The sequence below is a fragment of the Triticum aestivum genome, chromosome 1A (assembly GCF_018294505.1).
Source record: "Triticum aestivum cultivar Chinese Spring chromosome 1A, IWGSC CS RefSeq v2.1, whole genome shotgun sequence".
Lineage (NCBI taxonomy): Eukaryota > Viridiplantae > Streptophyta > Magnoliopsida > Poales > Poaceae > Triticum > Triticum aestivum.
The window spans coordinates 585,283,726-585,296,103 of NC_057794.1; the positions used below are offsets into that span (position 1 = coordinate 585,283,726).

General features: G+C 43.2%; 1 protein-coding gene across 1 annotated transcript; it reads left to right on the forward strand.

Moving 5' to 3' along the window:
• Positions 1 to 5,822: 5,822 nt before the first annotated feature.
• On the forward strand, positions 5,823 to 6,872 carry LOC123182769 (vegetative cell wall protein gp1-like). The gene is made up of 2 exons (XM_044595435.1): positions 5,823 to 6,470; positions 6,563 to 6,872. The coding sequence occupies exons 1-2, from the start codon at positions 5,846 to 5,848 to the stop codon at positions 6,637 to 6,639; spliced, it is 702 nt and encodes a 233-aa protein (XP_044451370.1). The 5' UTR covers positions 5,823 to 5,845; the 3' UTR covers positions 6,640 to 6,872.
• Positions 6,873 to 12,378: the final 5,506 nt, after the last annotated feature.

Consider the following 12,378-nt stretch of genomic DNA (forward strand, 5'->3'; position numbering starts at 1 on the left):
CACGTCAAGAGGTATAAGACCTCCGACGATTTTCTTAGCCTGCAAACTAAGGAGAAAAGCTCAATTGTTCTGCTTGTGCTCAGATTGTCTGAGTACAACAATCGCTTGAATCGAGTGGGAGTTGATCTTCCATATGAAATAGTGATGGTTCTCTGAAGTCATTACCACCAAGCTGCTTGACCTTCGTGATGAACTATAATATATCAGGGACATATATGATGATCCTTGAGATATTCGCGATGTTTGACACCGCGAAAGTAGAAATCAAGAAGGAGCATCAATTGTTGATGATTGGTGAAACCACTAGTTTCAAGAAGGGCAAGGGAACAAAGGGACACTTCATGAAACGGCAATTCAGCTGCTGCTCTAGTGAAGAAACCCAAGGTTGAACCCAAACCCGAGACTGAGTGCTTCTGTAATAAGGGGAACAGCCACTGGAGCAGAATTACCCTAGATACTTGGTAGATGAGAAGGCTGGCAAGGTCGATAGAAGTATATTGGATATACATTATGTTGATGTGTACTTTACTAGTACTCCTAGTAGCACCAGGGTATTAGATACCGGTTCGGTTGCTAAGTGTTAGTAACTCGAAACAAAAGGCTACGGAATAAACGGAGACTAGCTAAAGGTGAGCTAACGATATGTGTTGGAAGTGTTTCCAATGTTGATATGATCAAGCATCACACGCTCCCTCTACCATCGAGATTGGTGTTTGCGTTGAGCATAGACATGATTGGATTATGTCTATCGCAATACGGTTATTCATTTAAGGAGAATAACGGTTACTCTATTTATTTGAATAATACCTTCAATGGTCTTGCACCTAAAATGAATGGTTCATTGAATCTCGATCATAGTGATACACATGTTCATGCCAAAAGATATAAAATAGTAATGATAGTACCACCTACTTGTGGCACTGCCACTTAAGTCATATCGGTATAAAACGCATGAAGAAGCTCCATGTTGATGGATCTTTGGGCTCACTCGTTTTTGAAAAGTTTGAGGCATGCGAACCATGTCTATTGGTGTATATGCATGAAGAAACTCCATGCAAATGGACCGTTTGGACTCACTTGATTTTTAATCACTTGAGACATGCAAATCATACCACATGGGCAAGATGACTGAAAGCCTTGTTTTCAGTAAAATGGAACTAGAAAGCAACTTATTGGAAGTAATACATTTTGATGTGTGCAGTCCAATGAGTGCTGAGGCATGTAGTGGATATCGTTATGTTCTTACTTCACAGATGATTTGAGTAGATGTTGAGTATATTTACTTGATGAATCACGAGTCCGAATTATTGAAAGGTTCAAGTAATTTCAGGGTGAAGTTGAAAGATCGTCGTGACAAGAGGATAAAATATCTATGATATGATCATAGAGATGAATATCTGAATTACGAGTTTGGCACAGAATTAAGACATTGTGGAAATTGTTTCACAACTAATACAGCCTGGAACACCATAGTGTGATGGTGTGTCCGAACATCATAACTGCACCCTATTGGATATGATGCATACCATGATGTCTCTTATCGAATTACCACGATAGTTTATGGGTTAGGCATTAGAGACAACCACATTCACTTTAAATAGGGCACCACGTAATTCCGATGAGATGACACCGTATGAACTATGGTTTAGAGAAACCTAAGCTGTCATTTCTTAAAAGTTTGGGGCTACGACGCTTATGTGAAAAAGTTTCAGGCTGATAAGCTCGAACCCAAAGCGGATAAATGCATCTTCATAGGACACCCAAAACAGTTGGGTATACCTCCTGTCTCAGATCCGAAAGCAATAAGGGATTGTTTCTAGAATCGGGTCCTTTTCGAGGAAAAGTTTCTCTCGAAAGAATTGAGTGGGAGGATGGTGGAAGACTTGATGAGGTTATTGAACCGTCACTTCAACTAGTGTATAGCAGGGCACAAAGAGTTGTTCCTGTGGCACCTACACCAATTGAAGTGGAAGCTTATGATAGTGATCATGAAACTTCAGATCAAGTCACTACCAAACCTCGTGGGATGACAAGGATGCGTACTACTTCAGAGTGGTACGTAATCCTGTCTTGGAAAGTCATGTTGCTAGACAACAATGAACCTACGAGCTATGGAGAAGCGATGATGGGCCCGAATTCCGATAAATGGCTCGAGGCCATAAAATCCGAGAGAGGATCCATGTATGAAAACAAAGTGTAGACTTTGGCAGAACAGCTCGATGGTCGTAAGGCTGTTGAGTGCAGATGGATTTTAAAAGGAAGACGGACAATGATGGTAAATGTCACCATTAAGAAAGCTCGACTTGTCGTTAAGATGTTTTCCGACAAGTTCAAGGAGTTGACTACGATGAGACTTTCTCACTCGTAGCGATGCTAAGAGTCTGTTGGAATTATATTAGCGATTACTGCATTATTTATGAAATCTTGCAGATAGGATGTCAAAACATTGTTTCCTCGACGTTTTTTTGAGGAAAGGTTGTATGTGATACAAACCGGAAGGTTTTGTCAATCCTGAAAGATGCTAATAAGTATGCAAAGCTCCAGCTATCCTTCTAGGGACTGGAGTAAGCATCTCGGAGTTGGAATGTATGCTTTGATAAGATGATCAAAGTTTTGGGTGTATACAAAGTTTATGAGAAACTTGTATTTCCAAAGAAGTGAGTGGGAGCACTATAGAATTTCTGATAAGTATATGTTGACATATTGTTGATCAGAAATGACGTAGAATTTCTGGAAAGCATATAGGGTTATTTGAAAAGTATTTTTCAATGGAAAGCCTGGATTAAGCTACTTGAACGTTGAGCATCAAGATCTATAAGGATAGATCAAAACGCTTAATGATACTTTCAAATGAGCACATACCTTGACATGATCTTGAAAGTGTTCAAGATGGATCAGTCAAAGAAGGAGTTCTTGCCTGAGTTGTAAGGTATGAAGTTAAGACTTAAAGCTCGACCACGGCAGAATAGAGAGAAAAGACGAAGGTCGTCCCCTATGCTTAAGACATAGGCTCTACAGTATGCTATGCTGTGTACCGCACCTGAAGTGTGCCTTGCCATGAGTCAGTCGAGGGGTATAAGAGTGATCCAAAAATAGATCACAGGATAGCAGTCAAAGTTATCCTTAGTAACTAGTGGACTAAGGAATTTTCTCAATTATGGAGGTGGTGAAAGAGTTCGTCGTAAAGGGTTACGTCGATGCAAGCTTAACACTTATCCGGATAGCTTTGAGTAGAGATACCGGATACGTATAATGGAGCAACAATTTAGAATAGCTCCAAGTAGAACAGTTATTTGAAATGGCTCCAAATATAGCGTAGTAGCTGTATCTACAAGATGACATAGAGATTTGTGAAGTGCATACGGATCTGAATGTTGCAGACCCGTTGACTAAAACCTCTCTCACAAGCAACATGATCAAACCCAGAACACATTGAGTGTTAATCACATAGTGATGTGAACTAGATTATTGACTCTAGTAAACTCTTTGGATGTTGGTCACATGGCGATGTGACCTGTGAGTGTTAATCACATGGCGATGTGAACTAGATTATTGACTCTAGTGCAAGTGGGAGACTATTGGAAATATGCCCTAGAGGCAATAATAAATTAGTTATTATTATATTTCCTTGTTCATGATAATCGTTTATTATCCATGCTAGAATTGTATTGATAGGAAACTCAGATACATGTGTGGATACATAGACACACCATGTCCCTAGTAAGCCTCTAGTTGACTAGCTCGTTGATCAATGGATGGTTACAGTTTCCTGACCATGGACATTGGATGTCATTGATAACGGGATCACATCATTAGGAGAATGATGTGATGGACAAGACCCAATCCTAAGCATAGCACAAGATCGTGTAGTTCATATGCTAAAGCTTTTCTAATGTCAAGTATCATTTCCTTAGACAATGAGATTGTGCAACTCCCGGATACCGTAGGAATACTTTGGGTGTGCCAAGCGTCACAACGTAACTGGGTGGCTATAAAGGTGCACTACGGGTATCTCCGAAAGTGTCTGTTGGGTTGGCATGAATCGAGACTGTAATTTGTCACTCCGTGTGACGGAGAGGTATCTCTGGGCCACCTCGGTAGGACATCATCATAATGTGCACAATGTGATCAAGGAGTTGATCACGGGATGATGTGTTACGGAACGAGTAAAGAGACTTGCCGGTAACGAGATTGAACAAGGTATCGGGATACTGATGATCGAATCTCGGGCAAGTATCGTACCGATAGACAAAGGGAATTGTATACGGGATTGATTAAGTCCTTGACATCGTGGTTCATCCGATGAGATCATCGTGGAACATGTGGGAGCCAACATGGGTATCCAGATCCCGTTGTTGGTTATTGACCAGAGAACGTCTCGGTCATGTCTGCATGTCTCCCGAACCCGTAGGGTCTACACACTTTAGGTTCGATGACGCTAGGGTTATAAAGAAAGTTTGTATGTGGTTACCGAATGTTATTCGGAGTCCTGGATGAGATCCCGGACGTCACGAGGAGTTCCGGAATGGTCCGGAGGTAAAGATTTATATATGGGAAGTCCTGTTTTGGGTTTCGGAGTTTATCGGTAATGTACCGGGACCACCGGAGGGGTCCGGGGGTCCACCGGGGGGGGCCATGGGCCCCAGAGGCATACATGGGCCAAGTGTGAGAAGGCACCAGCCCCTAGGTGGGCTGGGGCGCCTCCCACTAAGGCCCATGCGCCTAGAAGGGGAGAGGGGGCAAAGCATAAGGGCAGATGGGCCCTAAGGCCCATACTCCCTGTGCCTCCCTCTCCTCCCCCCTTGTGGCCGCCACCCATAGATGGGTTTGGGGCTGCCTCCCCTCTAGGGGTGGGAACCCTAGAGGGGGCGCACCCTCCTCCCCTTCCCCTATATATATGAGGCCTAGGGGCTGCCCAAGACACGCGATCTGATCTCTGCCTGTTGGTGCAGCCCTCCCTCTCTTTCTCCTCATATCTCGCGGTGCTTGGCGAAGTCCTGCAGGATTGCCACGCTCCTCCATCACCACCACGCCGTTGTGCTGCTGCTGGATGGAGTCTTCCTCAACCTCTCCCTCTCTCCTTGCTGCCTGAACGTAGCCTAGATTCATCGTGCAACCGTGTTGGTCGCTTTTTGGTGCATGATCAAGCCATTGCACTGTGTACGAGTGATTGATGCGCGAGATCAATGAAATGATTTTTAGAAAAAGCCTATCAATGAATGATATGCAAGTCCTTTCGTATTCAAGAAAGTAGATACATTATCAGCCGAAAAATAACCCGAATAGTATATGTATGTATGCCCTTGTACTTATCCAAAAAAAAGTATGTCCTTGGTACTTTTCCAAGAACTCCGGCCTCCGGTACTGTTTTTCAACGTGGGCATGCATGTACAATTTGCAATTCAACTCCGATCGATGTCGTTCGATTTGTGCTGTCTTTGTTCTAACAAACAATATTATATCCCGTGAGTTCCAAATTCAAAAAGAAATGATGTTTTTTAAAAGGATGAATGGAAATAATAACCAGTTAAAAAAGATTTCAAAACAATACCAGTTTAAAAAAGGAAAAAAGAGAATCTTATCCACCTCAACGTGTGTAGGATGCAAATGGTCTTGTTTGAACCTCCAGCTCTATCTGCATAGAGAGGACGTCGTACAGAAGGAAACCTGCACAACCCAAACAGACCTCAATCTAGTTGGATAAAAATATTCAAATGGTTAGAAAAATATTCAAACTTGTCTATCTCTAACGCGCCCTGCCGACGCAGCCGGAGCAGTATAAATAGTTGGGCAAACATACGAATGCCATCCACCCATATCAACGCATCCTCCCCTCACGCAAACAATGGCGCGCTCCAAGTACACCGTGGCCGTGCTCTTCGCCCTGCTGGCCATGGCGGCGACGCTGCAGCCCTCCGAGGCGAGGGTCCAGCCGACCGCCGCCGCAAACCAAGAAGAAGCCACAGCCACCACCACGGCCAATGGAGGCTCCCCGTCTCTTCCCGGGCTGCCGTTGCCTCAGATCCCCGGCATGCGTAGCCTACCACCGATATTCCGATCCCTATTCCCACCACTGCCCCAGATCCCGGGCCTGCCGCCGCTATTCGGGCCGCTCCCTGGTGGTGCACCGGGCGCCCCTCCATCCCCTGCACTGCCTAGCCTCCCACACCTCCCACTTCCCACCGGCTCGCCAAGCCCGCCGCCGCCAAAGGAGTGCCTCACACCATTGACGAGCATGATACCGTGCATGGACTACCTCACCAACATCACGGTGTTCTCGCCACCGGACGCGTGCTGCGACGGCCTCAAGTCGGTCGTCAGCACCGCGCCGATCTGCCTCTGCCACGGCCTCAACAACAACGGCGGCATGAGCAAGCTCTTCCCCAAGCCCATAGATCCGATCCGCATGATCATCCTCCCGGTTAGGTGTGGCGCCATGATACCCATCCAGACGATCTTCTCCTGCGGCAGTAAGTTACTAACCTTGTTCTGTGTGTTTTTCTTCATATGTGCAGCTTCTTTGAAGGAGATTGATTAACTTGCATTGGTTTTGATTTGTCAGCCCAACCCTTGCCGCCGTTGATGCCTCCTGCCACGACTCCGGCGCCTCACGCTGCTTCCCCCGCGCCATCACCATAGGAGCAAAAGGATGCGCAGATCACCGATGCTTTTGTTAGATTATATATCGTTTAAGTTGGTTTTGTTTAGGTAGGATCAGAGAAAGATACCAGCTATCGTTTAGGGGTTTAGGACGTCTCTCATATGTAGTTCCTAGTGCTACTTTAGTTACCATATATAAGTATACAGTCATGTAAGATCTCCGTCGCATTATTTAATAGTTGTCAATGGATAATATTATACTGATCGATGCATGCTTGGTGATTCAGGTCGTTATTTCTGTATTGTTTACTTGTGTGATGACCCAGAATTAATCGATCTGATCTATATGCGTGCCTGCTTGCTGGCTCCGTTGGTATTGGTACATGAAAACTTTGTAGATGTATGACTCAACTTTTGCTACCTCTGTTATCCTGCGAAATCAGACGGGCGGTTTACAGAGCATTACGGGCTGTTTAAACCACTCCGTAATACCCTGTAAAAATGTTACATGCGTGTAGCATTGCTCGTTATCCTGGCAGCTCTAAATCTGTCGCCAGCTAGACGCAAATAAAGATTTTTATAGGAGTTTTCAGAAATCAGAAGCACACATGCTTACGTAGCCAAGAATTGCTACACAACATAGCTGGACTCCATGAATTCTACATGCTTGATCATGAGAGCAGAGGGAAACAAAGCAGAGCAAGAGAGGGAAAGAGTAGAGGGACCCAAAGCAGAGTAGGATAGGGTAAGGAAAAACCTAGAGGGGTAAAGAGAGTAAGGCAGACAACCACCCTCCCTAACCTAGCAACGCCCTTCTTAGTCAACACCAAGTGCCTCTTTGTCATCGGCATCAATCGATGTAGAGCCTGGGGGTTTACCCTCATTTTCCAAAAGAAAACGAGGAACTAGAATGGGAAGAGGAACATCGTCGACTGACCCCAAAGGATGAAGTTTACTTAGTTTTCTTTGAGTCGGAAAATGCAAAAGAAGAGCACAAACAAATTGAGGATATGTATGTAATGATTTGTGCTACTACTATGCTTCCTAGCAGTTGTTGCACAATCAGTGCCAGTTATGGACTCATGGTACGGGGATTCAGGTGCTAGGAACATGCATAAAATAGCCCAATTCAAAACAATAACGACATGTTGAATGTCATTGCATATAAGCAACAGTTGAATAACTTAACTGGTGATTTGACGAAAAAGAAACTCGGACTATTACAACATCGAAATAAATTTTTTTTAAATAACCGCTCACTTCTTTAAGATAACAAACATGACGAACCAAAAACGAGCAACAATCTGAACACAACACTACTACTTTCATGCTTTTGAATGTGCTAGCATTGGTAAGACGACTAAATTTCTTTAAAATGAACACTTTTCATTCGACAAATGCCGAGAAAACTGCCCACTGAAACAAGTCTCGCTAACAAAGGAAAAATACAGTTCCAAAGATTAGCCACTAAAAAGTGGCATAAAAGTCGCTCCCATCACAACGTCATCCCGAATTGCCGGGTTCCAGACTCATGACATCATGGTTGAAGAAAACTAGTGACCAATTCCAAGAACAAAAGCAAACGATATGTCTCCAAGCCTCCCAATCCAAATGCATCCAAGTGGCAAACACCGTAGACATTCCATATACCGCAATCATTCATTCTTTTGATTCCTCGCCATTGCCACCATTGTAGCCCGCCACCGTCCCCAACCGACAACGCCGCCGATCATGCCGCCATCGGACGCCGCCCCGGTACATGCAACTCCTCCGGACATACACATTGCGTTTTATGTGTTCAATGAAATGCCCAGGTAGTTTATTTATTCTTTAGTTCCTCTATAGGCAAACGATGGATTCGTCGTCGGATGCTTAATAACAAGGACCTTAACGAATTCATATAGAGAGTTTATCGATTTGTCAGATTCAGACGACAAAGATGTCGAAATGATGATAATGATGAGCATGGAGGAAGAATTAGAGAAGCAGGAGAAGCATGTGTTGAACTTCAAGGGTAGGAGAGTTTTTCCTCGGGATAGGATCACCGGTGCAAAGCTTGTCTACAAGGGCTACTTCAAACCGGGCCCAACATTTGCCTGAATCCGGATGAGAGAGACCACATGCCTGAATACCATGCTGCAATTTGCATGCAACTTGGTGAAGGTGTTTGGAGCGGATTATCTAAGAGAACCAACTATTGAGGACACAAAAAGGTTGATAGCAACAATTGGAGCGGCAAGTTGTTTTCCAGATATGCTCAATTCAGTTGATTGTGTGCATTTTCAATGTAATAACTACGCCCAAAGGTTTGTGCAGGCAGTACCAAGGTCACACCAAAGAGGTCACCATCATACTTGAAGTGGCATTGAAGAACTTGTGGATTTGCCATGCTTTTTTGGCATGCTACAACGATCTCCTTTGTCAAAATACTTTATGATGGGGAGACTCTGCCATGCAACAACACTGTCAACAGGCACAACTACACCATGGGGTACTACCTTGCCGATGGTATCTTTCCTGAATGACAACGTTTGTGAAGACCATATCTGAATCTCAATGGTAGGAAACAATTTTTCTTTGCATAAATTCAAAAATGTGCTATGGAGGATGTGGAGAGGGAATTCAGAGTGCTCCAAGCCCATTGGGGTATTAGTCGTGGACCTGCAATGATGTGGGAACCGAAGACAGTTTGGCAGCTCATGACATGTTGTGTAATCTTGCACAACATGATTGTGGAGGATGAGGGTGAAAGGGCAGCCCGCACACATGATTTTGAGAAGCCCGGAGCTTAGGTACGCTTCTCGGAACAAGTGGCAGAGCATGTTTTCAACTTTCTTGAGATGCATCAACAACTTCGAGATCAACAGATGCACATGCAAGTTCTCAATGATCTTGTGGATCGTATGTGGATCCACGCTGGAAACCAATGAACTATGTATTTTATGTTTCAACTATGGACTGTAAACAAATTTTCTGTTTGAACTATGTATTTTTATGTATGAATAAGTTTTATTTGTGTGAGATATTCAGTTTTGTGTGTGTAAGGATCTGACATGCATGTGTTTGCATGGATTTGAGATTTCAAACGTGTTGGTTGTGGTTACAAATGAGGACAAAGTAGGGGAGGATTGGTGCTATTCTCAAACACGCTAATGATCGACATGCGTGTCTTTGCATGGTTTTGAGGTTTCAAAAGTGGTGGTTGTGGTTACAAAGGAGGACAAAGTGGGGGCAGACTGGTGTTGTGCGGACGCGCCCGGACGTATATGAGCATGGATTTGCCCGGTCCGGTTGTAGATGCTCTTAGGATATGGCGAATAGCATCATCCAAGTCTGCATTGTCTTTCTCCCCGTACAAGTCTGCCTGCTCATGATGATGGCAACACCACCAGCACACGTAGCTGGCATGCTTACTGGATACAATCTAGTTTGCTGTCGTAGAAACATCTACCGTTGTGAGTTTGGTGTTGCAGTGGTCAATGGATTCGCAGTCTCTACTGAACCTTGATATGTGGTTTGATTCTCCACCAAGTAATAAGCTAGGTCATATAAAACATGCTTCTGACATGGTTTTTATGTGTAATATGTGCTGCTACATTCAAGACATATTGTTGGATGAGATATTTATCTAGAAAAAACATGGGAGGAGATTGTTATCTATAATGTTTAGAATATCTTGGAAAGAGATTTAAAATATAAACAAGATGTAGGGCCATTACCCTTCTAGGGGCCAGGAAGTAAATCACCGTGTCACTAGTCAATCCTTCGGGCAGTACCCCCTTTCTATTTCTCTTCAGAACTCCTCGTTAGATTGTAAGATCGGTTGTGAATCTATTGCGGCATATGGCTTTCCAAATCTCCATGTGAATGCCTAAATCTTGTTATGTTGTTGGTTTTGTGTTAGATAGGATGGTGCAGGCTCTAGATTGAGTTGTACGAGTACAACACTCTAGAACTTTATATTTACTTACACTATACTCTTGAGAAACCTCTATTGAGATATTTGTTAGTCAATACACTTTCATTATTTAATTACATAGATACCTGATACTAACATGGACAGAGATGCATATGTATTCACTATAATTCATTTAAGTGATAAGTTAATTTGCACAAGCTTCAGTTTTTTCATCTTTTTTTCTTGTCTTGCAGATACTACATTTAAAGAATATTTTTTGAGAGATAATATCTGAAAAGATAAACAATATTTATACTATAATGTATTACTTGAAATTACTGTAATGATAAATGTTGAAATTTGTATAACATCGACATAATATTTAGCAACAACGGTATTTGATTAATTTTTCTAAGTGTAATATATGTATGTCATGTAATATACATACCTTGGAACCCGGGATTTGTTAAGTCACAAAATGGACTAACTCTGTCGCTATCGGTCTGCGGCTGAAGTTGTTATGGTATCAACTCTAATGCCTCTTTTATTCCAGAGACGGGAGAAAACAACATTGGTGTCGTAGTCAGCAGGGCCGTACCTAGAAAATCAGAGGCCCTGTGCGAATCAAAATTTAGGCCCCGATATTTGAAATGGCAGATTAAAATGTATAATGTGTTCTCATTGCAGCAATATAATGTTCATGTAGAATTACACCACCAGATGCACATGTTCAAGAAAGAATTACACCACTGGATGTACTAGTCTACTTATAAACTAATAAAAGAATAGGGTGCTAAGAACTGCCACAGCCTTACCAGGACTCTGTAGTTTTAGATCATAGGAGACTACAAATGAAGCTCGGATGGTTCATTGTAGGTCAGTGACAAAGCAGTGCAAGGGGCAACACCAGTCGCTACAGAGTTCTAAATGATGCACAAGAGCACATGAGGATTGAGGAAAACTCCCCAATATATAGAAGATTGGAGTACATGACCACGCCAGTTTGCTGCCACTAATGCCTTTCTTTTGGGAAATCGTGAAGCATTAGTCCCGAGGAGAACTGGAAAAGAATCAAGATGGGGAGGAAACATGGGTCCATGAGTTAATTTGGGGCCTGTAAAATTGATTTTTTTTTGGAATAGAGAGAGAGGTGATGGATTGGAGGGAGAAGCAGCTGCCTCGGGGTCCGACATTTCCATCATTTTTTACTCCAATTAATGCTCTGTTTAACACCTTAATTACCTGCAGCCGAGGGCCCTTCAATTTTTGGGGCCCTCTTCAACCGCTCCGGTTGCACCTGCTGACATACGGCCCTGGTAGTCAGGGAGGGACCACAGAGGGAGGGCAAGTGTTTGTCTTTGCATTCAAGCATATCAATACTACATGTTCATCAGTGGAAGAAGCATAAGCCACAACAGCTTTGATGAAACTTAAAGAACTGGTCGTTGTGTACAGCGCCCCTGTGATTTATGAGCTAGACTATTATGCTATCAGACGAGAGCTCCAGACTGACGAAGCGAACCGGTCTGTGTGTTTTTTCCCTTCTGGCAGACAACCTTGTCATTCTTCTTGTCTTTCCAGATTAGTGTAGCAAGGAAAAAAAAGCAAATGTCCTACCCCATGAACTTGCCGCCAAGGATAGGATAACCGGTGACACTTCCCCGATATCTAATATCTCTGTCAGTCTTAGGAAGTTGATGGTCTCGGAATGTAACCATGTCAGTGAGTAATATATTTGCTCGTTGACCTAAAAAATGGACCAGATCTTGAAGACTAGAGAAATGAATATTCGCCAAAATTCCAAGAAATCTTGAGTAGTTTATGATAATTTTTTGCATTATAGCAAGTGTATTTTTATCTAGTCCTCTGAATCTCGCAAT

Bases quoted from the DNA above. Each gene is read 5' to 3' on its own strand.
- LOC123182769 (XM_044595435.1), top strand. From the start codon at position 5,846: ATGGCGCGCTCCAAGTACACCGTGGCCGTGCTCTTCGCCCTGCTGGCC. The intron at 6,471-6,562 runs GTAAGTTACTAA...TTGATTTGTCAG, and splicing joins GACGATCTTCTCCTGCGGCA to CCCAACCCTTGCCGCCGTTG.